This window comes from Squalius cephalus, assembly GCF_949319135.1.
Source record: "Squalius cephalus genome assembly, chromosome: 3".
NCBI classification, from domain to species: domain Eukaryota; kingdom Metazoa; phylum Chordata; class Actinopteri; order Cypriniformes; family Leuciscidae; genus Squalius; species Squalius cephalus.
Window position 1 is genome coordinate 56,250,626 of NC_137124.1, and position 26,475 is coordinate 56,277,100.

Here is a 26,475-nt window from a genome sequence, read left to right on the forward strand (position 1 = left end):
ATTCTTCAGAATATCTTCTTTTGTGTTTTGCAGAAGAAATAAACTCATACAGGGTTGAGGGTGAGTAAATGATGACAGAATTTTAATTTTTAAGTGAACTATTCCTTTAAGTTGAACAAATATTGATTTCATGTCTATTTTGGTCTATTTGTCATTGTTGAAATGACACTATTTCACTGTGCAAACCTGATTAAAGATTTATGTTAAATTTCAACATTGATTCAATGACAAATTTGGTTAATGCATTTAACATTTGATTCAATCGTTTTCAATTGATGCTATCATTCTCTCTCTATCTCTCTCACACACACACATTCTTGTATCTATCTTTGTGAAGACATTCATTGACACAATGCCCTACCCATCACAACTAAGCGCCTAACCTGAACCCTTGCCCTATAGCGAATTATAACCTTATCCCTAAAACCAGGTCTTGACCCTCAAACAGGCCTTTAAATGGCTTTCAGAAAGTGAGGACCAGCCAAAAGGTCCTCACTTTACTCTTTTTGTCCTCACTCCACTAGCTGGTCTAAAAGTTAAACCAGAGGCCGGTTGCATAAAACATAGCCATTATGTTAAAACCGTATTTTAAGTTCAAGTATGACCTACTAGCAGTTAATCAGGGGCAGTCAGGCTTAGTTTTTGGTATCAAATTAGGCTAATCTACATTTTTATGTAACTGATTTAAAAAAAGATATAAACAGCCTTAAAGAAAATAATTTTATGTCTGTCTTAGAGTTTATGCAACCGGCCCAGGCCTCACAAAGATAGCTGTGCAAGTGTACACACACACACACTTTTCATGTTGTTATAATGAGAAGAAAGAAAGATTTTTTTTCATTAATATATTGAAACCGTTCAGAATCTGCATTAAAACTGTTAGGTCGCCTGTAAATTCCCACGCTTGCTCAATCCTTTTGCAGCTCATTAATGACGCAAATGAACTCTAAGGACAAGCTTAACTCACATTTCCCCACCGTCCACCGAGACTAAACACGAGCAAACAAAAGCAGACATTTATTTATTCGACGCAGTACACCATTAACCCAGCAGAGTAAAGTGCTCTTTTTTCACACTTTGCATCAGCGTTTGGCGAAATCTAATTAAAACAGCGATAAACATCAACATTTCACTAACACGTGCTTTTGGTGATGATGATTGAACAAAGTGAATGTTTGAACTGGTTCATTGTGAAGAATCGTTCGAACCGATTCGTTAAAGTGAAACTCGCCTAATGTCAGTGCTGTGAACCTTTGACACGAGCGAGCAGAAGCTTTTATGTGAGAGAGTAAGAGGATATGGGAGGAGTTGACGTCTCCTAAAAACACTTCGAGCACGGTCGTCCTCCCTGACATGTTTTTACACCGACTTACTGTCCGTGGGAATGAAACCAAGTGCGTCTCCACTATGTTTATTGTCGAGACTGTCACCCTTTTTAACATGGACAGAAATCTCGTTTAGCTTTGTCCTTCGTCACTACCGACACATTTAACACCCTGTTTGGGATTTATTTGGAATATTTGGAGACTTGTAGCGATTGTCTAGATGGAAGAAGAACCGCTGCTTACGGGCAGCATTAACCGGAGCTCAGGAGATTATGGATCTCATGATAGTGATCTACATCAACATAAAGAATCATCAAGACGGCTGTCCTATTCAGTGACTGATGATAGTGAAGAGCAGGGTATGTATTTATTCAGTTTATGACCTGAGACGACAAGTGTCCTGGACTATTAAACATTTCCATAACATTGTTCAGGCTTATCTTCTGTCCAGGCTGGTGTCATGTTCACCTCAACTTTCTGTTTTTGCTGCCAGACAAACACACCATTGTCTCCTTATTGACCGAGTTGCTCTTTCAGGTCACTTCAAATATTCTGTTATTGCGTTCTAGCATGTATCAAATTACAGAGATTAAACATGTTGTAACAAGTTTCATTCTCAGTACTCTTTAGTACCCTCTACCCTGGAGAAGTTTTTATATAAAGTGTTGCAATATAAAACTCAAACTTTATGTCAGGCTATCCTGAATGCTAAGCTGACAGGTAATGTTTTAGTCTGTGGTTTCATATACACCCAGTACAAAGTCAAATGAAACTTTCAGTGGGCACAATAGCGTTATCACTCAAGGATGGCTTGGATTTGCTGGCTCATGTCCTGTTGAGAAGCTCAGGTTTGGCAAAAGATTCCTGGATATCCTCCCAGATAGCAGACCAACATTGAATCTACATTGAATCAATGTTAATGTATTAACCAAAAGATCATTGAATCAATGTTGAAATTTAACATTGATTTTTCATCAGGTTTGCACCCTGAAATAATGTTATTTCAACGATGAAAAATCAATCAATATGGTCATAAAATCAATATTATTTCAACCATAATTAAATCACTTATTTAACATTGAATCAACATAGAAACAATATAAAATCAATCTTGCTTTATGTACAGCAAGATTCTATGCTAGTTTATCATGGTAGTGATCATGCTTGTACTGTGCTTGAATTTTTAAATGACTCCTTTCAGACAGAGACCATGTAGGGTTGCAATTAAATATGGTTTTTAATAAAAATGTCTTTCAAAGTAAACTACAACTTTCAGTTTACAAGCAAATGTATGTATTTATGCCCCCAAAACTGATGAAAACTGTGACTTTGGTGCTTTCAGGACCTGAAATCTGAGATATACACTACATTCAGATTATGTATGTATGTGTATATGTATATATATACATACATATATATATATAAATATAAATTCAGAGTACAGGTACCGGACATAGGATGATCCAGTAAATTTCGCACCTGTGGTCAGTTGCTTAGACAAGTCTTAAAAGTTAGTCATCTAATTTTTTTCTTCAAGACTTGTAATAACTTTTTTTTAAAAGTCAGTTACATAAAACAGTAGATTGGTCTAATTTGAATCTGAAAAATAAGATTAGATACTCCTGGGCAAACTGTTAGTTTTTAAAGGTGTAGTAAGCAATTTCTGAGAAACGCTGTTGAAAGTGAGCGCCAAAACACTTTTGTGGCCAATCAGCAGTAGGGGGCGGGGCGTGTCCACTCGTTATGGGGGAGGAGAGAGTGAGTTTGAAAAAGCATCCTTTTCTCTCCATTTTGGCCGTCCGCCCACATTGAGATGGCGTTTTTGTCAACGAAGACGGAGCTTTTTTGAAAACGCTGTTTTCGTGTTGTAGTTTGGACTGTGAAAACGGAGGTATTTGAAAAGGATGACACATGTGACGCATATTGTTCCCATAAATATCTATGGTTATACTGGCATTGTTGTGCCTGCTATTTACTTTCATATAGTTGCTAAAGATAAATGTTCATTTGTAGAATCTTCATATTACAGTCCTGCAAAGATGGCAATTGCTGTCCTGCGACAAAACATGATGTCGATTGCATTTTGGACCATGCGATTTTAAGTGCAACCTGGACGCAACACTGAGTGGTGGGATATTCTGCTAATAAAATGATGGTGCCAGAAGAATAGCAGCATGAGAACTTGCGCATGCGCAGGAAGGTGATTTAAGCAGTTTTAGATGTTTCAATGTGGATGAGCAACTTTTGGAAAACACTTGAAGATTTGGACTTGGAGGTCAGGGGAATCTCACTGGGCAAAGAAGGGTTATGATCAGACTAGAGCTTTAGGACTAGGGATGGCGAAAACTAAAAATTTTCTTGACCGACCACCGAGCCTCATTAGCCGATTAGTTTAAAATATGCTACGCTATTTGAAATAACAGCCATTTCGAGCCGCGCCTTCAATTTCGCAACTCTGTCGCACTCTCGTCACTTTTTTTAAAATCCTCTACAGCGCGAAACATGAGTCCCGCAAACGCGGCGCCGAGGAGCTTGTATGTAATCGGAGGACAAATGGCTCCTTAGTTTCGAAATGGTTTGGGCACAAGGTGATCGCGTTGAAAATAAAGGCAATTGTCTAGCGTTAGAAGCTCATTTGAAACATTGCCGCAGCTCATTTAAGAAAATGACGAAACGTGTTTTAGCCTGTAGCCTTTACTTTTCGCAAACCTTGTGAGCGCGCGAACCCAAACGCTGTGACCCCGCGCCAAATGTTTTTATTGGTTTATTAAGTACAAACAGGCGAGTTATGAAAAATTGACTGTGAGGGATTTGTTCACTTAACACAAAAAGATCTTGGAATGAGATGGCTAACTGTAGTAGCGTTTAGTCCACTGTCTATAATAGCCTAATTTAGAGATCACTTTTTCTTTTTTTTTAACCGACTACCGACAACTTTGATCGGTTAATGTTGATACAGTCAACCATCGGTCAAACGGTCATCGGTTAACATCCCTATTTAGGACCCGCGTTAGTATTAGAAAAACTGTCCAGTGCTGGAGAGACCCAAGCGGTAAGGCCCGTTGATTGTGCTTCAAACGTGAGTAACACTGTTTTTGCTGTTTCACTGAACCAAGATATGCTGTTGCTGTAATATTAGCTCTAGTAACAGGACAGTTTTGAGTGTCATTGTTTCTCTGGAGCTGATGTGCTGTTGGCGACTAACAACAAAGTCCTTAGCCGTTTATTGTCATCTTCACCGTGTTTTTTGCGAAGCATTATTTTGCTTTGCTTCAGCTATGATACAGAGACATCCACTCTTGTGTTGTGCGCTTGTGCATTTTGGGGGCGGAGCAATGAAAGGAGGAGTGTGTTTGTTTGGGGTGATTTCAAATATCAACAGCGTTTCTCAGAAATCACTTACTGCACCTGTAAGACAGTTTTAACACACTGCTTTTGTTTTTGCAACTGGCCCACACACTTTGCTCTGTGAGTGGTAAAATGGAGGGCATATGGGAATGATGGTTTTTTGGAGCGATAATCTTTCACTGGAGTTTTTTAGTTTTGATAACAGAGCTTTTAATATTTTTACTTTGTTTAATATTACAGGATCTCCAATGCAAAACAATCTTCTAGGGACTATTTTGCAAAAAAAAAAAAAAAAAAAAAAAAATTTGTTTAAAAGTCAAGCACATGACTTTTTGTTTCTTTCTATGACACAGATGCAGATTCAGAACTCTATATCCAGCAGGCAGTTGTATTTATTGAAGATGCAATTCAGGTGAAAAATATTTCTGCTTTTATTTTTCCACATTTAGGCATATGTTTTTATATATTGATTGATTGTCTGTCTGTCTAATTTCCCTGTGTGCTCTTTTCCCACAGTATCGATCCATCAATCACAGGGTTGATTCTGGGTCCTTACAGTTATATAGATGGTATTACTCCAGGATATGTCAGTGGTAAGCAAGCAGAATTTTTATTTATTTTTTAAACAACAATCTTTTGCCAACTATGTCCCATACACGTGGACAGCTGGTCTGACGGGTGCTCCTAAAAGTTGCCAAAATTAACCTGTATCAGATTATATACAGTTTAAAAGTATTTTTTTCCTCTGGAAAAACAAACAAAAAATGTATGACTCATCTTGCATCCATGGGCGTTTTGGCAAATTTAATGCTGTTTAGAAAGAGAATGTGCCTCTCCCTAATTTCATGTGTCACAGGATAGCAGTAACTACTGTACCAGCAGATCTTAGTTCACCTTCTGTAACAATAAGTGTTAAAAGTAATGCGTTACAATATTGTGCTACTCCCTAAAAAAGTAACTATTTGCATTACTTAGCTACTTTTTATGGAAAGTAATGTGTTATGTTAGTTTTGCGTTACTCTTTCACAATTGGGCTGGGGTTGCTTGTTTGTTTTTAATAATGAAAAAATTTCATATTTTTGGCAAATGCAAAGTCCCTTTCACACCAAAAGGCTGAAGGAAATATAAATGCATGCCTGTATAGTAGTGGTCAATAAATGCTAGACTTGTGTTACTTATTTGACAAAGTAACCCAGATATTTTGTTGTAAATTTAAAATTAATGTGTTACTTTACTCAGTACTCTAAAAAAGTAATCTGATTACTTAACCCAGTTACTTTTAAGGAGTTACCCCCAGCACTGAAAAGCCCATACACTGGCTACTTAATCCTTCCTGGTCAATAGTACTATTTTGAATAATTTTGAAAGTCTCTTAAGCTCACCAATAATATTGTGAAATATTAAAATTCAAAATAACTCTTCTATTTTAATATATTTTAAAGTTTAATTTATTCTTGTGATGCAAAGCTAAATTTTTAGCATCATTACTCCATAGTCTTCATGAAATAATTTTAATATGCTGATTTGCTGCTCAAGAAACATTTCTGATTATTATCAATGTTGAAATCACTAGCTTACTCAATATTTTTGTGAAAACCAAGATACATTTATATTGTACCGTGATACTTTTTTTGTAACACAATATTTTTGTATCAATGTAAAGCCTTAATTGTCCCTTTTGATCAATTTTAATGTATCCTTGCTGAATAAAACAATTAATTTCTTACGTTTTTTTACTAATTACAGTAAATCACCAAAGTAACTTGATACTTTAAATGACGATTGTATAAATTACATTGTTACACCAGTAGATGGCGACAAGTGACTGTTAAAAAAATGTGTGATTGAATCATTCATTCAATAGATTTGTTCGAAAACACTGATTCATCCAGTAATGAAACAAGTGTAGTCTTTTCACTTTATAAGTGAGTCATTGAATCATTCATTCCATTTTTTTCCAATAAGTTATTAAAATTGATTAAATATTTTAAAATAAACTGCAGCAATTAACATTTTGTCAGAACCTCTAGTAAATTACATGTTATATTGTTTAGTCATATTTCTTGAACATATATATTTTTTTAAATATGTTTCATATCTCTGTCAGTATCTGTTACACACGGATTTGTTATTGGATTGCTTTTCCACTCTTTTTCTTTTTCTCAGGGGTCTGGGGTTCACTATTGCTGTTGTACTGGCACTGGCCTTCATTGAGAGACCCTCCTCTCTAACCTACACTTCGGACATTCGTTTCAAACCCAAGCCCTGGGAGCCTCCCTGTGGATTGACGGAGGGGATTGAGATTGTCTGCCTTTGTATCTTCATCCTAGATGTCACTGTGAAGGTAGACATCCAGAAATATTCAACTGACCACGGGGAGAGCATTAAATGGATAGCTCACCCAAAAATGAATATGTTGTCAGTATTTGTCATTCAAACTTTATTGTGTGAAACACAAAAGGGGTCGTTTAGAGCCTAATTCAGACTGACAGTTCAAATCCGTTTTTTGTGCATATCCGATTGAAATCTGATCAGATTTAGCAAGTGTGAACGGCAAACAAGCACATGAAATCCGTCTGACTTCCCTGATCGGATTTTGTGTGGTTTAACTTAAACATGTCATGTTGTAAATAAGACAACATCTGTATTGCAAACCCCTCCATATTGCACTTGTTTTTGTTTTTGGCATATACTGTACCTACCAGCGCAGCGCCATTGGCATAAAAATCATCAATGCAGATATTCCGGAAAACGAAAGAGCGGCATGGGACACAAATCGGATCTGAACAGCTGTGATACACAGTTAATCATTTTAGATAAGATTCCAATTGGATGGACAAATAATCGGATTTCGACTGACAGTGTGAACGTAGCCTGGGAAAATGTTTTTCCATTTTTGGTGAACTATCCCTTTAACAGAGTTAAAGTCGGCATGAAACAAAAGTTGCGATAGTCTTTTCTTCTCTATTGTGCCTATCTCCGAGTGAAACGGCTTCTCGAACAAGAAAAAATGTGGGGAGGGAGCTGAATTTGTCCAGGAGGAATTGATTGGATGGTTGTGGTTTGCTATTGGTGGATCTCATATGATTGACAGGTTGCCCCGCCCCCTCGAGTTATATTGATTCAAGTTTATGAGGGAACATGAAATTTAAATATATAAAACTCAATATTCCATAAAAAATCAAGAATTGTCAATTTTGATTTCATGGTGACTTTAAATTGTCCTTAAACTGTTACTATTATTTTTTTAATGTGGCATATGTTGCTTAATACTGTATTAAGGAACATATTGAATGTATTGTTTGTTTTGCAGAGCTATCTGATAGGATGGGAGGAGTTTCGTATGAACAAATGGCTGATTGGTTATGTAATAGTGATTGCAGCATCAGTTATTGATTGGATGTTGAGCATTAGCATGATGTGCAATGAGGTGAGTACAAATCTGCTTATTAATCGTGCCTAGCCTACACTATAACAGCAGTTTTCAAACCGTTCCTGGAGCCTTCCCAGCACAGTGTATTTGGGATGGACACACCTAGCTCAGGTCATGGAGGACATGAGTTAATTCAGCTGTTAAACAAAGGAGACATCAAACATGTACAGTGCTGCACAGGAGGGACCAGGAAGAGTTTGAAAGCTTTTACGCAGAAAGATTCCTAGTATATTAGTATTATAGTGACACCAAACTCTTTATTATTGACTATTAGCGTCACTTAAAAATAATATGAAAGAATAAATACATTTCTGTATTGTAAATTTACATGGTAAATAATTCAATGTTTTTTTAATTGAATAATAATAGCCATGTTTAAAATGATTCCTATTTAAAAATATAGTTAAATGTGACGATAAAGAAATTCACTTGTAAATAACTCTTCAAAAAGAAACAGACCTGTTTAAATTAAATCATTTAATCGAAAGTCCCCAAATGTGATCTGCCCAACTCTGTATAATTTTTTTTTTCAATTAAAATTAAACAAGGAGAGGATCTCGAACACATAGTAGTGGAAGATTTTTTACAAAAAATACTTTATTTAAATCCAAAGATAAAACATTTTCGATTCAAATCAGTGTCTTAACAAACAATGACCTGGTTCTCTTTATATAAATTATTTTTTTTTACCTTATTACGTCCAATTATAATCAATTCAATAAGTAAGTCAAAAAAGTTGATTTAAAATTATATTGTCTTTCATTTTTAAGCTTGAAAAAAAAAAAAAACCCCACAAATTTAAATATGCTTATTTGTCAATTTGATGATCACATTTTTATTTTTGAAATCATACACTGATAATTGATTTCTTTATTTTATTTAAGTAGTACTTTACAGTCCTTCATACTCTTAAAGGCATAGTTAAGCCATGTATTAAAAACTCATAATTTACACATTTGTAGAATAATTTACTCATTTAAAGAACAGGCCAAAATTGAAGTCCTTCAAATCTTGCCCTCAACTGTCAATCTCAAATCTCATTTGCAAGTTCACATCAAACATGACATGAGGGAAATTAAATAAAGTTTCCATTTTTGGGTGATCGATTCCTTTAAAGCAGGTCTGTCCAATCCTGATCCTGTTGTCCACTGTCCTGCAGAGTTCAGCTCTAACCCTAACTAAACCCATCTGAACCTGCTAGTCAAGCTCTTAATAGAGCTAAACTCTGCAGGACAGTGGCCCTCCAGGGCCGAGTTTGGACACCCCTGCTTTAAAGTCTTCAATAAGTAAACCTGAGCATGTCTTGGGAAGCAGGATTGACTCAATCAGCAGTGGACCGATTGTAACATTGCCCCGTCATTCTGTCCCACAGAATATGAGAGTCAGGAGACTGATTCGCCCATTTTTCCTCTTGCAAAACTCTTCCCTCATGAAGAAAACTCTAAAATGTATCAAAAGGACTCTTCCAGAGATAGCGAGGTAATTATATATAATTTTTTTCCTTTGTGGGTTTTTCCCATGTGGGCGTTTTTATAATTCAAGACTTATTTTCACTTCTCAATTTGGATGACGTCTCATTCTAATATTGCAATTTTAAAATAACGACAGTAAACATTGACCAAAAGTGTTCTCTCTATGTTTCTCTCTTTCTCTTTCAGTGTTGTCCTGCTCCTGGCTTTACACCTCTGCATATTCACCATGATTGGAATGCTGATATTTGCCAAATCAGATGTAATAAGTGCTCACAATATAATCTTTGCCAAATAACTCGTCCCTTAAAGGGATACTTCAGCGATTAGCATTAAGCTTTGTATCAGTCGAAACCCGGTAGTATATTCGAATGACCGTGCTTCCCTCCCTCATGTCCCCCTGAGACGAGAGATTTCTGTATTGTGTGTCTGGAAAAAAAAATCTGATGACGCAAAAATCATCATTTAGCTCATCTGAGTCTTTTCTGTCCAGAGGTGAGAGACTCCAGCCAGTAGGAGGAGCTCGTCCCGCATGTGTTCAACTCGCCCATAGGGGGATCTCACCATAAAACGCCGTCTTTTCAGTTTCCAGTCGACTAGTAGCCTAGCTGTATCATTTCTTCCGATACTGCCCTCTGTAACCGGTAGGCGTGGCTTGGGAGTGGCCTCGTAGGGCAGCGAAGCAAGTGCATTCTGGGAGTTGTTGTCTTTCGTCCACATGAGCCAAAAATACATTTTCTGGCTTTTCTCAGTCTAGAAGGCACCAACTTCTAAAATAATTTAAATCCACATTCATCTTTCCAGCGGTGAAATATCCTTTTAAGATGCATTTTGGTTGATCAGATCACAAGTAGACGAGGGAGACACATTGTCCACTTTCCACCACTTCTGTCCTGATTTCTTCGAGGGGAGAGTCTATGGGGCGGGGTAAATGTATGGGCTTTTTCAGATCTTTCAATCTAAGGGTCAAAATAAGCTCGTGCAATTTACATATGAACGCGGCCAGAGACGACGGAAAAACATACAGAGAGAAGCAGCTTTAGCCGCAAGATCACGCCAAACGCTGTGAGTGTGTGTTAGAAATCAGCAATGGTGGGAGAACATTGTGCAGCCGACAAAGTTTAAATCCCATCTGGCTAGAGCTCTTCATGTTCACACATTAGATCAGTAGATGGAGAAAAGATTGTCTTTTTGTGGCTGTTTGAAAACATTCGACCACATGTGAGTTTACACCATGAAAGCAATCCGGTCGAATGTGTTTTCCACTACCTCTGGAAGTGGTTGAAAGTGGACGAGCTCAAACCTTAACCAAACTTTAGACCCCGTTTACACCTGTATTTAGAGTCGTCCACTTGTGACCCGATCGACCAAAACACATCTTTATACCAGGTGTAAACAGAACCTAGAATTAATACTTATGGAGGAGAGGTGTGCTATTACTCATCTTAGCGATTAGACCAGGGGTGTCAAACTCAGTTCCCCAATTAAAGCTCCAACCCCAATTAAACACTCCTAAACCAGCTAATCAAGGTCTTCAGGATTACTGGAAACAGGAGTGGAGTTTGACATGTGAAAATTTTCACTGGGCAGAGAGTAAAATGGGCATTCAACTTACATTGAAAGTCATATCTAGAGTCCAGAGTAGAAGCTTGGGTGTGGGGCTCTTTTGACATGGGCCAGTAAGCAGCCACATGGCAACCATGCAGATCACCCTTGTAGAACAGGGTTGAAACCACATATATAGCTGAACCACACAGCTCAGCAACCACACAGCACTCGTCTGAAACACTGGCAGCGAGAACCACTTTCATTTCCTCCAGTAAAAGTTAAAAATGTACTAAATGCACTATCTGGAATTATTTAATCTGGCTGTTAAATAACATCTAACAACCTTTATATTTTGAATAATTTAGCTGACACATTGGCTTGCAAATAACAAACAATGCAAATTCTCCAGTTGACTTATTCTGTGTGTTTTCTGTAGGACCCTAAGAAGAATGGAGAATGGGAAACATACTTCAAAAACCTGCCAAAAGCCCTGTCTTCTCTGCTAGTGCTGCTCACCACCGCCAATAACCCTGACGGTACGTCTTTATGTGACCGTAAAAGTTGCTGAAGTCTCTCAGGAGCTGCGACTCTCTGAATGACTCAGTCAAGTGTTAGATGTTCAGTGACACAGATGACATTTTGGCACTGCTGTGTCGAATTCTCCGTCATTTCTGGCAGAAGCTGTGAGTCATTGGCTTTAACCACATGACATGATGTCTTGTGACTTGTCACAACGTTCTGTTAAACTTTCACAGGTATCTGTGTGTTTCAAATGTGAAACCGCACCAATGTCCTTCAACCTTCTCTTGTAATCTGTGTTTGTAATCCCAACATGTCTTTCTCTCAACAGTCATGATTCCAGCATACTCTCTGAACCGTGGATATTCGATATTTTTTATACTCTTTAGTGTGTTTGGTAAGTTTTATGGCACTCGGGATGAGTTGCACTGTACATGTAGAGTGCTGTAAATAATACTTGCGTTTATGACTCTCCACCTGCATTAAACATTGAAATTTTTTATTGCTTCTGCCAGGAACGTATTTGTTGATGAATCTAATGACGGCTATTATTTATAACCAGTTCAGGGGATATTTACTGGTGAGTGACGTCATCTTACATTGTTTTTTTTTTAGGAATTTGTGGCTTGTTTATTAGGAATAGTTCAGCATTCTAAATTCTGTCATTATTTCCAAACCCAAATGACTTTTTTCTTCCATGGAGCACAGAATATATTTTGAATGTAATTTCCAATATCCTTTTTTTTCCCCTATACAACAAAAGTAGCTATGTTTCCATCCACCTATTTTAATGTGAATTTTGGGATATCACATAAAAAAAATCTGGATGGAAATGGCAAGATGTGCATACATTCAAAAAACGATAAGAAGACACACATAAAATAGGATGGAAACACATTTACTGAATAAATCCCTTGATGCGCAAAAAAAAAAAAAAAGTCATGTGACTTTGCCTCAACGGAGTATGTGATTGGACAGTTGGACTAACCAGTGGACCAATCACATTGCACAGCATCTCAAATGTTGGTTTGGTCATTTTGAAATGCCTGAGCCAAAGAAGTATTGCCAAGTCTGTGGTTTTCCCATGGAATTGGGTTACTTTTACACTGTTGCCGCGGGTTATTTTTCTGCGGGTTGAAGCGAACCACAACACTCAATACTTTTACCCCCTGGAACGTGATTTTTACCTAGTTTTGGCCATGATTGGGTGGGTTTTGAATTGCAATTGGGTGGGTTTTGACACAAACCTGGCAACCCTGAGCCAAAAATCACTAAAATGATTAAGTATAATGTCCTCACAGAAGTGTCTCACACAATTGAGTTCACAAACATCAGGCATCTAAGTGCAAGATAATGTAAGACAGCGTTTATTGGGTTTCATCTGCACGTTCGGAGGAGCAAGTGATTTATAAAAGAGCCACAGTTTCTTCCCTGTTTGCAGCAACTTCCATTTTTATAACATATATTATGCACCAATTTCCCAAGAAGTGACGATTTTTTTCTCTTGAACACATGATATGGAAACGGTGCTCTATTCGCAGATGTTTTATGCGATATTCCAACTTTGTGCACGTTAAATGTGCAACTTCAGATGAAAACAGGGGCTGTCAAACTCCAAAAAGTGCCTTTTTTCCTCCAAGTCTTCTGAAGCCATACGTTTTTATTAAATGGAAAAGAGTGGCGTAAACATTCTTCAGAGTACCTCCTATTCTACCAAAGTCATACACACAAAATGAGGGTTAGTAAATGATGACAGAATGTTAATGTTGGGTCAACTCTTGCTGTAATTATTGATGGTGTGATCTGTGTTTAGATGTCAGTTCAGACGTCTATAATCAGGAGGCGTCTGGGTATTCGGGCTGCGTTCGAGGTGTTGTGCTGTCCGGGACGAGGACACACCAGCACTCAGTCTGAAGGCCATGTGTAAGAACACTTCCTTACAGCTTTCTCTGCACACATTCACTCTTATTCCCGTCTCTGATCACATGACTGTTCCTGTTTCTGCTCAGGGAGCGAGTGGCGGTTAACATGTTTCTGCAGGTCATGAGTAGAGTCCACATGAAGTCTTACTGCAGACAAGATATTATTAAGGTGAATACAGATTGCAGAATAGTTTAATAAAGTAGGCAGGATGTTTGTTTGACCTGTCTTGTTTCTCTCAGGCTGCTCAGCAGTTTCCCGACGGCTTCATCAACGGCGAGGCCTTCCAGAGGCTCTTTAATGAGCTGGACAAGGATTTTATGAAAGAGGTGTGTGATCATCTATATGTGGATCAGTTTACATTACACTGTGAATCCAGACTCTTACAGGAAGTCTCTCTTTTTGTACAGTACAAGGTCCGTTAAATTAGTTTTTGAATCATAAGAATATGGTGCATAGCAGGGTTGGACACATAATTCACAAGTTAAGAATTGCCTCCCTTATATTTTATGAGTTGTAATTTGGACAAGAAGAGGAAACTTGACACAATCACGAAATTAGGAATTTTATTTAGTCCAAAACAACAACAAAATGGGCAAGAATATACGACTGTTTAAAGTTTGCATGTTTCATTTTGTTTGGGTCCATTTTGAAAACTTTGGGGTAATTTGGGGACACTTAAAGGATTAGTTCACACATCAAAATGAACATTTCCTGATAATTTACTCACCCCAATGCCATCCAAGATGTTCATGTCTTTCTTTCTTCAGTGGAAAATAAAATAAGTATTTTGAGGAAAACATTTCAGGATTTTTCTCCACACAATGGATTTCAATGGCAACCAGAATGTTGAAGTTCAAATCAAAGCCGTTTCAAATGGCTCTGCACGATCCCAGTCGAGAAATAAGGGTCTTATCTAGCGAAACGATCAGTCATTTTCTAAAAAAATAAAAAATGTATATACTTTTTAACCACAATTGTTCATCTTGTGCTGGTCTGTGACACGCCACGTATTACGTCATCACGTTGGAAAGGTCACGAAAATCGGACGACCTTTCTGAACCGGAGTACACAGACAAATAACTTAGATAGATGACGTGACGCGTGACCTTTCCAACGTGATGATGCAATGCGTGGCACCTCGCAGACCAGCACAAGACGAACAATTGTGGTTAAAAAGTATATACATTTTCATTTTTTTTAGAAAATGACCGATCGTTTCGCTAGATAAGACCCCATTCCTCAGCTGGGATCGTGCAGAGCCCTTTGAAACTGCATTGATTTGAACTTCAACATTCTGGTTGCCTTTGAAGTCCATTGTGTGTAGAAAAATGTTTTCCTCAAAAAACTTAATTTCTTTTCCACTGAAGAAAGAAAGACATGGACATCTTGGATGGCATTGGGGTGAGTAAATTATCAGGAAATTTTCATTTTGAGGTGAACTAATCCTTTAATAGTCAAGTCAAGTCACCTTCATTTATTTAGCGCTTTTAACAATAATGAATTGTTCCAAAGCAGCTTTACAGTGATAATAGGATATTACAGTAACAGAGATTGTTTTGGCTTTACAGCAGCTCTAGAATAAAGTTATTGTCCAGCTAAAGTTAGTTTTGATTGATTTCCGTTGCGAAGATCATTAGTTATTAACTTAGGGGCCGGTAACATGACACCGTTCTAACAGAAAACCCTTAAAGGGATAGTTCACTTTGAAATTAAATTTTGGTATGTTTTAGCTTACCTCAAGGGCATCCAAGATGTAGGTGTCTTTTTTTCTGCAGTAGTTTCAATTTTGATATTTTTAGGTCAAACCGTTCTTGTCTGTCAGTCCTATAATGCAGGTCTGTGGTCACTGTCTCAAAGAGCATGCACAGAGTCCAAATTAAACAATTCCCCATCGTCCAAATTAAACAATTCCTCATCGTCCAATCCTGGTGTGTGACGTGTGCGCTAGTATATATACACTAGATGTCGCCTTAAAGACATTCGTTCCAATGAACTGCCGTAGACAAGGCGACATCTAGTGTATATATATCTATGCACCAGTCTGTGCACACGTCACACACCAGGATGCGCGCGCCCTCAGATCACTTGGACGTGGCTGTGTATAAGAGGTAAAAACGATATAAATACTGTTCGTATTCTCACACAAACCGCTCGTTTCGTGTCTTAGGCCATCAATGTGTACTTACGATGGGGAATTGTTTAATTTGGATGATGGGGAATTGTTTAATTTGGACAATGGAGAATTGTTTTAATTTGGACTCTGTGCATGCTCTTTGAGACAGTGACCACAGACCTGCATTATAGGACTGACAGACAAGAACGGTTTGACCTAAAAATATCAAAATTGAAACTACTGTGGAAAAAAGACACCTACATCTTGGATGCCCTTGAGGTAAGCTAAAACATACCAAAATTTAATTTCAAAGTGAACTATCCCTTTAAGGCGCTCCGGCCCGCTCATTCGCACAGCAACAGTGCCTGGTGTCTCGAGAACGCACTCCCGGAAACAGGTCCCAAGGGGCAAACGATTATCAGACTACTACGTAAATGAATCAACACTGAACTAACAATGACACTGTTTTCTTCTAGATCTGCTGTACAGCCAAAACATTCTCTGTTGCATTATTTTAACATTAAGTATTGTAAAAAGTGCTATATAAATAAAGGAGACTTGACTTGACTAAGGAAACATTCTGGAAAATAATGTGCTAGTAGGTCCATAAAATGAGTTTAATTCATATAATAAAAAATGCATGAAATAGTAAAATAAATGATATAATAAATGATTATTAAATAAAATAATTGAATCCAATAATATAATTAAATAATATAAATTGCACTGGAAATGCCCCACATGTTTTGTGTATGGTCATGTTTATGGGTTTTCATTTTCAAATTCAAAGTCATTTGGATACTGGAGTGTAATATTTATATTTAAACTATTTAAACTGCACTCACAGCAGAGTTTCTTTGAATTTGACTTCCTTAGATTCAAATATAAATTTCAGTTCTGCATCCTGTTTGCTACAGAGTTGAAAAGTTGAAAAATGAACATTCACTCTGGTTTTAATTTTCGGGTGTCAACAGACAATATGAAGTGTTTTTGTCTTTTCCCTGCAGCATCCACCAAAGCCCGAGTACAGTTCTTCTGCCCTGCAGCAAATCCAGTATATCTACAGCCACTATTATATCACAGTGCTGGGAAACGTTGTCGCTCTGGCCAATGTCATCTGTATCTGTGTAAGAAACCTTATTTGCTTTTCACTTGCTTTAATTATCGCATTACCCAATGTACATAAAGAACATCACATACAATTCCAGAATTCAGTCCATTAAACAAGGTTTTCCCAAATAGTTTTTTCACCACCCAGTGGTTCATGATGGTCCTGCAAGGGGATAGATCTTGTGATAGAAATGGCTAATTTCTGGCTAGAAAATATGAGTTTTAGTAATTTTTACTGTCTTTTTTTGTTATAAACAGGAAAAATATTGGCCACAGATTATAAAAAATAAATAAAAAAATCTGTAAATTTAAAAGTGATCATACATACCATAAATTATTTCTACAATTCATATCATTTAAAACCATTATGAATAATTGTATTATTAATTTTATTTATTGAACGATTAGAACATTATTTGAAATATCTGGGGTAAAGAATTTAGCTCACACAGCTCACTGATCAAAATGATATTTCTTTGTTTTGTTGTGAAATGGTGCCATCTTGTGGATAAGTATATGCATAACAAAAGTTATAGCTTGGACTACACTAGTCCATCCTGTACACTGAACACAAATCGTGCACTTGGTTGCTCTGGCTCTCTGAAACTTGAAGCTCATCTCTGATTTCTGTTGCTTTTCTGCAGACCGCCTTGGTTCTGAATTCAGAGAAATCCGCCTCAGAGAGGAATTACTTCTACATGGAGGTGACCGTCTCATGCATTGAAAACTATTTATGCTGCTGCAATGATGAAATTTCATTTAGAAAGTGTATTGGCTGGTTCAAAACTGATCAATCGAATCCTTTTGGCTTGTGCTTTTATTTTATTTTTTATTTTTTAGCAATAGTTGATTTATTGTGTTTTCTGAATTTTGAGTGTGGTTCAATTAATATTAATGCGAATATCTTTTCTGCCTTCTAGATCATCAACTGTGCTTTCATCCTGTTCTATTTAATTGAGATGTTACTGAAAATAGTGGCTTTTGGTTGGAGAGGTTACCTGTCTTTCAGGAATAACATTTTTGATGGATTTCTCACTGTTCTTTTGCTGGTAATTTTTGTGATTTATTTCTATTTATAATAATCCTTGGATTTATGCAGCGTACATGCATGCATGCAATAACTGGAGACACGTTGTGTTGTTCTTTTATCCTCAATAGGCTCTTCAGATCGCCATACTCATCACATACAAAAATCCCTCTGAGGAAGTGTGAGTGTGTGGAATTTACAATCATAAGATCACAGAATAAATCTGTTCTCCAAACGCCTTGATCTGATGTTTTCCTCTCATTTTGACAGGGATCCGGTTCCACACCGTGTGATGGCTTTGTGGGAGATGGTGCGATTGGTCAACATGTTGATTGTTTTCCGTTTCCTCAGGATAATTCCAGAAATCAAGGTTGGTGTCAGGATACTCACATTAAACACCTTGCTTCTACAAGTTGAACACACTTGCACCATTGCATTTCTTTCTGTTTCTAGCAGATCACTGTTATAAGCTAAATATTTGCAGAACACTGCAAAGTGCTTAGCTTATTACCCACCGAAAAACATAAACAAATTATTAATTATTAGTATTATAAATGTCCTGAACTGTGCTTCCCAAAAGCATCATAAGCCTAAGTTGATCGTAGAGATCAATGGTGGCAATTGTTCTAGGATCAACTTTAGGCTTGTGATGCTTTTGGGAAACGCAGCCCTGGACAATTATATATCACCTTATGCTTAGGTAGCATAACTGTACATGAGTGCTTCCAATAGCCATTAATGACGTTCATACAGTACATCTCTATACGGCCATTTGCAAACTACTCAAATTCTCTCTTATTTAAATGTGATTTCTTTCTTCTTTCTGCAGTTTTCGTCTCTTTTCATGGTATTTAGGTGGATTTTAATCTGATATTGACTCATTACTTGCCACTTCAGAACAGAGACACAGCTTAAATAAAAACTAATTAAACATTAAGGCCTGGTTTCACAGACAGGGCTTAGATTAAGCCAGGATTAGGCCTTAGTTCAATTAGGACATTTAAGTAGGTTTTATAAATGTGTCTTAGAAAAAAAATAACATTAGACAAAACAAACAAATTTTAAGATATGTCAGTGCAAGTTGCTTTCAGTTAAAACAGCTCAAACATGCATTTTAGTCTGAGACTAGCTAAAGCCTGGTCTGTGAAACCAGGGGTAAATATTGTCTTTGAGAAGTAGTACAAAATCTACTGTAGCAGCAACATAAACACTGCAAATATTTTGTATACCTATATATAAATGAATATCATTATTGATTTAAATTCCAAGTTTTGTCTCTTACTGGTTTGCTTTTCTTCCTAATCTTTTTTTGGTGGTACTGTTAACACATTAATGCTCATACTATTTAAAAAACAACTCATGGGTGCCAGTATTTTTGACTATGACTATATTTCATATACAGTAGTTGGCATAATTGGTCTACCCACCATTGTCATCTGACATGTATGCAGTGCACTAATAATGTTTTGTTCTTTGGGCTTCAGTTGATGGCCGTGGTGGCCAGCACTCTCGTGGACCTGGTGAAAAACTTGCGGGCATTTGCTGGCGTTCTGTTGGTGAGTGAGCGACTCGTTTTACAGTGTCACATGCTGTTTCATCATTAATGATGAGGTCAGTCTCTTCACCTGTACATGTGTCGTCTCTGATGCAGGTGGTGTACTATGTGTTTGCAGTTCTTGGTATCTGGCTTTTCCAGGGAGCCATAACCCCTCCGCCAAACATGAGGTACTGTACATCAATTTAGGTTTTTGCATTTATTTGATGAAAAATACAGTAAAAAAAAAAGTAATATTGTGAAATATTATTGCAATTTGAAAGACTTGTTTACTATTTGAATGTATTTTAAAATATAATTTATTCCTGCGATCAGAGCTGAATTTTCAGCATCATTACTCCAGTCTTCAGTGTCACATGATCCTTCAGAAATCATTCTAATATGATGATTTTCTGCTAACAAAACATTTCTGATTATTATCAATTTTGTTTTTACTGCTTTTTTTGTGGTGATACACTACCATTCAAAAGTTTGGGTCAATTAGAACTAATAATAACAAACGAACACCAATAATAATATTAGAATGACTTCTGTAGGATCATAAGACAAGAGTAATGATGCTGAAAATTCTGGCTTTGACCAGTAGTGTGATTAGTTATGTGTTGCTATATATTGTGTAGATCCTTGTTGACAACTCTATGCGCTCTCCTTTCAGTCTGAACGCCAGCACAGAGAACGACACGGGTCCCTACAGCATGGATTGTGGCACTTTTGAACAGCTGGAGTACTGGCCAAACAATTTTGATGATTTTGCTGTAAGTTGCATAGAGGTCTCAGCCTCCCATGACACCCTCGCGAATCATACACATCCGAATAGGTTCATGACAAATAGGTTTCTAACAAGTTCCCAGAATGCTAAAATGAGCACTTATGAGGAAGAACTAGTCATTGGATTTGACCAAATTACAATAATTTCATCAAATTTCATAAATCGTTACTATTGGTCACCATTTTCATCTGTCTTCTAACCAATGAAAAGTATTAAAAAGAGCTTATGACTAAACCTTTTAACTCCATTGGATCCTCAAACTGTCTGTAAAACCTCATAACTCTACTCGTCTCAAACTTTAAATGAAGTTTCTAGCTCTATTTGAGCATGATTTGGGGTAAATGTTAATAATATAGTGACACATGCAAGTGTCTGACCGCCACAATATTGACTTTGACCATGCTTTGTTTGATTATTTGTTTTTGGAGATGCAAGGTTTCTGCCCGATCTATTTCTGTTTTGTAATTTATTTTTTAAGCTTTCATAAAATTAAGGAAAACATTTTTTTAAACTCGAAAATTAATGTAAATGATTGAACTCTTGATGCAAAATAAATGTAACTCTGTTTTCTTCATGTTACATGTTTCCAGTCCTCTCTGGTCCTGCTCTATAACATCATGGTGGTGAATAACTGGCATGTTTTCACAGATGCATACACCAGATACACTACAGAGTAAGATACACACACACACACAAACACATATACATGCCAATATTACTAACAGGGGACCGTCATTGGACATTGACCAAGAGTGAACCAGAGTTTCTGGTCATTTTGAAGAAGCAAAAATGACATATGACATATGGTTTCCACTGCCTCGCATCACCAAGTACAATACTAAGAGTGGGATGCAGTGGGTTGAATTTTATATATAATATATACATTTTTCAATTGTAGTCTTTAAAAAAGGCATCTGAAATAATAAACTAAATGCAATGTAGTGTTGTAAAAATATCGTGTTTTTTTTATACATATCGACACGGAAATATCTGAAACACTTCCAATGCTCATTTTCCCCAGAATAGATAGATGATATCAGATGCTCTCTCTCTCTCTCTCTCTCTCTCTCTCTCTCTCTCTCTCTCTCTCTCTCTCTCTCTCTCTCTCTCTCTCTCTCTCCCTCTCTCCCTCCCTCCCTCTCTCTCATCTCTCCGACTGCGAGTGACACACAAACCCGCCTCTCCTCACTCACTCGTTTCTTTTGATGAATAGTGTTAGTGTTGCAGGGCTTGAATTTCAGCGTGGGATTGCGCATAATTTTACTAATTTCCGTAGATGTTATGCTCACAGACACAAAAAGTGCGGCACATAAAGCCGTCTTTAAGTAGTAAATCTTTTTCACTGCTTATTGTGCTTAAACAGTCAAATACACACAAAATAATGTCAAAATGCCAGTCTTGGCGAGTATTCACATAAACAATGTTTTAGGTGAACGAAAACAGTTGAGAAAGAAAACGCATGTGTAACAGTATAATGGATTCTTGCATCAAGTCTTAAAGTGACAGCAGCCTAATAAACCTGCTGCCAATTTATGCAATATTAAAAATATCTATATGGCAGTTTTTCCCCATGGTATCAATTGTGGCCAGTGAAAGTGCTGAGTGGCTAGTAACTTTAGAAAACCACTAGCTACAGTGGCTGGTGAGCAAAAAAGTTCATGTCATTAAGAATGCATTGTGCCAGCTGTAAAACAACAGAGATTGCGAGCCAAGACTTTTCATCCAACATCTGTGTCTGACCTCACAAATATTCTACTGAATGAATCTGCAAAATTCCCACAGAAACACTCTAAAATCTTGTGGAAAGCCCTCCCAGTAGAGTAGAAGCTGGTATAGCTGCAAAGAGGGGACCAACTCCATATTAATGTCTATGTATTTGGAAAGCAATGTCATTACAGTTCCTGTTGGTCCCTTATCACATTTTTCAGCATTGCCATTACATTCAAAGATAGACAAAATGCGAGGTAATTATAAATGTAAAATCAATCGAACTGCTATCGCACAATGGTCCCCTGTTAGTTTGGTACACAAGTACACACACTCTCTTCTGACTATCTTTAACATATTTGGATGCTTTAACTGGGCAGGGTTTTGTAAATTTGTACCCATAACTCTTCCATGCCAGGTGGTCTTTGGTGTACTTTGTGGCCTGGTGGATGACATCTTCAGTCATGTGGGTCAACCTGTTTGTGGCACTCATTTTGGAGGTATGTAGATTGTTTGGTTTAAATATTTCAAGATCGACCATATACTTTCCTGGTCTTATTGCGAATTCATCACATGCACATTTTTCCAAAGAAAAAAAATATATAGCCCTATTATTATCATATGACTGAAATCTGATGAACTACTGAACATATTCTCAATAGCTTGATTTGTTTTAGTGAAGTACACACTCCACCCCAGGCCGATTGTAAAGACTTCATTGGTCATGTCAGTCACAGTGCCGACTACCTAGACAACGCTGAAATAGGGCTAAGGTCAAATACTAACCCCTAACCTTAACCTTAATGTAGTGTTGGAAGCACACCTTTTTACATAGCATTACTGTTTGTCATAATGAGATCCTGAACTGAATCCATAAAGTCTGACCTTTTCTTGACAGGTTCATAAATCTCTTTCTAAGCATGCTAGTTAACCTTGTGTGTGTTTTTTGTTCGTGTGTTCAGAACTTCACCTATAAGTGGGACCGCAGTAATACTCTGTCTGTTGAGGATGTGGAGAGAATCGCCTATCAAAGCACTGTGCAGTTTATGTTCAGGTAAGACTGTGGGAATAAAGCCATCGATAAGTTCCCAGTAACACTTTAAGGTCACGCAGTTACTCGTCACATGTATTTACTACAGCTTTAACTGTAAATAAGTAGCTAATCTTAAACCAAACCCTTACCGTAGCCCTATAGTAAGCACATGTAATTAATTACCTATTTGTGTAATTACACTGTAACAACGTCTCCTGAAAGTAAAGTGCCACCAAGTTCCCTCTCAAAGTTTCTTGAGAAATGGGAGAAAACGTGTCCCCCAGATTTACAGTACACACCGATATACACCAGGCATCCTCATATAGCGGACCGCGAGACAAAATGACAACTCTAGCACCATTTTATCATTTCTACAGTTTAAAGTGAGCAGCATGTCAAAACAACAGAGCGGTTCACACCACAAGCACTCAGAGTCGTTTATGGTGATGATAATTATGTGCTATATCCTCTAATATTTTAACACGCTTCATTCAAGCCCTTTCTGCTCTGTGTGCGTTGGATTTTGTATCATTATTGCAGTGATTATGTTTCTGTCATGTTATATGTTTGGCAACAGTTCTTCTAACCCTAACTGATGGAGTGTGTAGCTTCTCATTTCTTAAACAACCATGTAGGAAGACACATCATGGCCATATTCCAGGATGACAGTGTCAAGATTCATTAGACGTTGTTGATGTGTCTTCATACATGGTTGTTTAAGAAATGAAAATCTACACACTCCATCAATTAGGGTTAGAAGAACTGTTGCCAAACATATAACATGCTAGAAACATTATAATCACTGCAATAGTCATCCAATCATAGACCCTTTCACTCTTAAAGGGATACTTCATCTCTGGAAAGATGAATGTGTATTTAAATTGGGTCATTTATGTAGTAGAAATGTGAAATTATTTTTGAATTTGGTGCCTTCTAGACTGAGAAAAGCCAGAAAATGTATTTTTGACTCATGTGGATGAAAGACAACAACTCCCAGAATGCACTTGCTTCGCTGCCCTACGAGGCCACTCCCAAGCCACGCCTACTGGTTAGAGAGCAGTTAAACAACAAAGCTAAGCTACTAGTGAGTCTCCGTGACAACAAGTCTGCCCGGGTTTTTGAGATCGCACAAAATGTCCGGGATTCGGCTTTTGCGTTCTACAGTCGCCATTCATCATGTTTACTGTGGCGAGCAGGACGAGGCTGACGGCTGCGGGAGAACGATGCGAGGCCGGTGGCGTGATTACACCTGTGAGACACACCGGTCTCATATCTCTCACGGAGGAGCGGGAATTTTCTTAGCAATGTTAAAACGCACATCAACCGATCACTTGTTTAGCGTTCATGTAAACACTACATTCAGATTCACCAATCGGAATGAATTCAGTTAGATTGAAACAAATGGTGTGCGTGTAAACAATGAATGGCGACCGCAGAAAGCAAAAGCTGAATCCCGGACATTTTGGACGATCTCGATGGCCGGACATGTCCGGGAAAAAGAGGATGTATGGTAACCCCTACTACTCAGCTTTCTCCACAGAATAAGAACCCGTTAGCTTAGCTTCCAAATAAAAGATGGCTGACACTGTGTGTACATTCTGTGAGTGAGATCCCACCCTCTATGGGCGGGTTGAAGACATGCGGAACGGGCTCCTCCTACTGGCTGTAGTCTCTCGCCTCTGGCCAAAAATGACGATTTTTGCGTCATCGGATGATTTTTTTCCAGACAAAAAATACATAAATCTCTCGTCTCAGGGGGATATGAGGGAGGAAAGCATGATAATTCGAAAATACTACAGGTTTTCTACTGATACAAAGCTTAATGCTAAATCCTGAAGTATCCCTTTAAGCATTTGCCTATTTAAAACAGTGTACTACTGCTGCCCAGATGGAAATATATATATATATATATATATATATATATATATACTACTCCAAAACTACTCTATAAAAGTATTGTCTGAACCTCTGCTGGGAAGGAAATATAGAGACTGGACTTCTTGGAACTTTAATTGAATACCCCTAATATAAACTTTATGTAGTAAAATCTCAATCGATACACACTTTTTATCATCACCACGATAGCAGACCTACGCCAAACCCTTTCACCAACTATAACTGTTTAATGAAAGTGAGAGAAAAGTGATAGGTTGATAAGAGTGTTGTTCAAATATCTGATTATTTTCTATTATTTTGCCCATCCTCTGTTTTCAGAGAGCATGTCCAAGAGCCGACAGAAGAAGAGTTACTAGCTCAACTACAACAACATCCTCATCTCCACCTCTCCTGGTGACCCTAAACCCCCTCAACTCCACCTCCAAAGCAATCCCACAATCCTCCAGGACTCCATCACGTCTGTGTAGGCCTCATGTTTACATATCCATCCGCTTTGGAGGGCCTGTTTCCCATTATAGGATCGGTGTTGCTTCAGGTCGGCCTGGGAAAGGATGTATGTGTTTTCTAACAGAGAGTCACATGATTAATGTTCAGAGGAACTTCAATTTAAAAAGAAGTTTTAGCTCAAGTCACTCCTGTTGCTGGAGTCCCAGAGTTCTTGTCTGACAACCTGTGAATAATAGTGGGATCAGTGCCACCGTTTTTGTCTGAATTGGAAATTCATTTCATAACCAATATTTCTTTATTTATTTTTTTGTAAGGCTGTTACAATCGAACACCAAAATAACAATCTATAGATTTTTGTTTAAAAAAATCGTGGAAACAAAGGGACAAGACTCATAAATGTATTAAATGTTTTTTAGCTTTGTTTTTTATTAATTCTATATTTCTGACTGTGCCATTATGTTTGTTCAGTGCTTTTATTTATGTTAGATTTGACAGAAATCTTTATGGGTGAATCTCTCAAGAAATGTCCAGATCGTATTTCACCCCAAAAATTAAAAAAAGAAAAGGAAATTGACACAATAAATATATTGGGTAACACTTTATTTTAAGGTCACGTAGTTACACGTTACTACACGTACTTACTATACAGTAGTAATAACAGTAAATTATGCACAAATACAAGAAACTAACCATAAACCAAACCCTAACCATATCAAGTACATGTAGGTAATTAATATTACTCCAAACGTATTTAAGTACAATATAACTGTCACCATAAAATTAAGTGTAACCATATATTGTATAAGAAAATGACAATTAAGCAAATGCCTCATTCAAAATTCTCAATTCTGCAATGTGAAAAATACTTATATATTATTAAAGTTTTCAAAGTACAATTGTAAGCATACATCATGGTAGTATTTTTTTTTTACACTGGCTTTAATTTATGCAATAAAAATAATTAAATCATTGTGTCCTGACAGGATTGAGAATTTTGTTGTTTTGTATTATTATAAATAGTACATTTCTGGTTTATTATCGTGCAAATGTCACAAAGTAAACGGTGCAAAATTGAATTGTCTTATTTTTCTTTGAAATTTGGGGAAATGTGACCTGGACTGTTGAGTCAGTGAATTTCAATTATTTTGGTCATGATTGGGATATGTTCCATGTTTTCAATATTATCAACAGATGGTGTTTTACTGTTATCAATACATTTGACTGAAAATTGGATTAAATGGTTGAATAACAAA

The 26,475-nt window shown here is 37.2% G+C and overlaps 1 protein-coding gene across 1 annotated transcript; it reads left to right on the top strand.

The window, feature by feature from the left end:
- Positions 1–1,233: 1,233 nt before the first annotated feature.
- tpcn2 (two pore segment channel 2) lies at positions 1,234–26,475 on the top strand. Its single transcript, XM_079866297.1, has 25 exons — positions 1,234–1,684; positions 5,027–5,085; positions 5,190–5,266; positions 6,840–7,017; positions 7,987–8,103; positions 9,479–9,585; positions 9,765–9,837; positions 11,560–11,659; positions 11,974–12,039; positions 12,158–12,222; positions 13,456–13,565; positions 13,652–13,733; positions 13,805–13,891; positions 16,686–16,805; positions 17,433–17,492; positions 17,709–17,837; positions 17,947–17,996; positions 18,086–18,185; positions 19,300–19,371; positions 19,467–19,540; positions 20,026–20,125; positions 20,730–20,812; positions 22,265–22,346; positions 22,809–22,900; positions 25,094–26,475. Exons 1-25 carry the CDS (start codon positions 1,546–1,548, stop codon positions 25,170–25,172), a joined length of 2,301 nt encoding a protein of 766 aa, XP_079722423.1. The 5' UTR covers positions 1,234–1,545; the 3' UTR covers positions 25,173–26,475.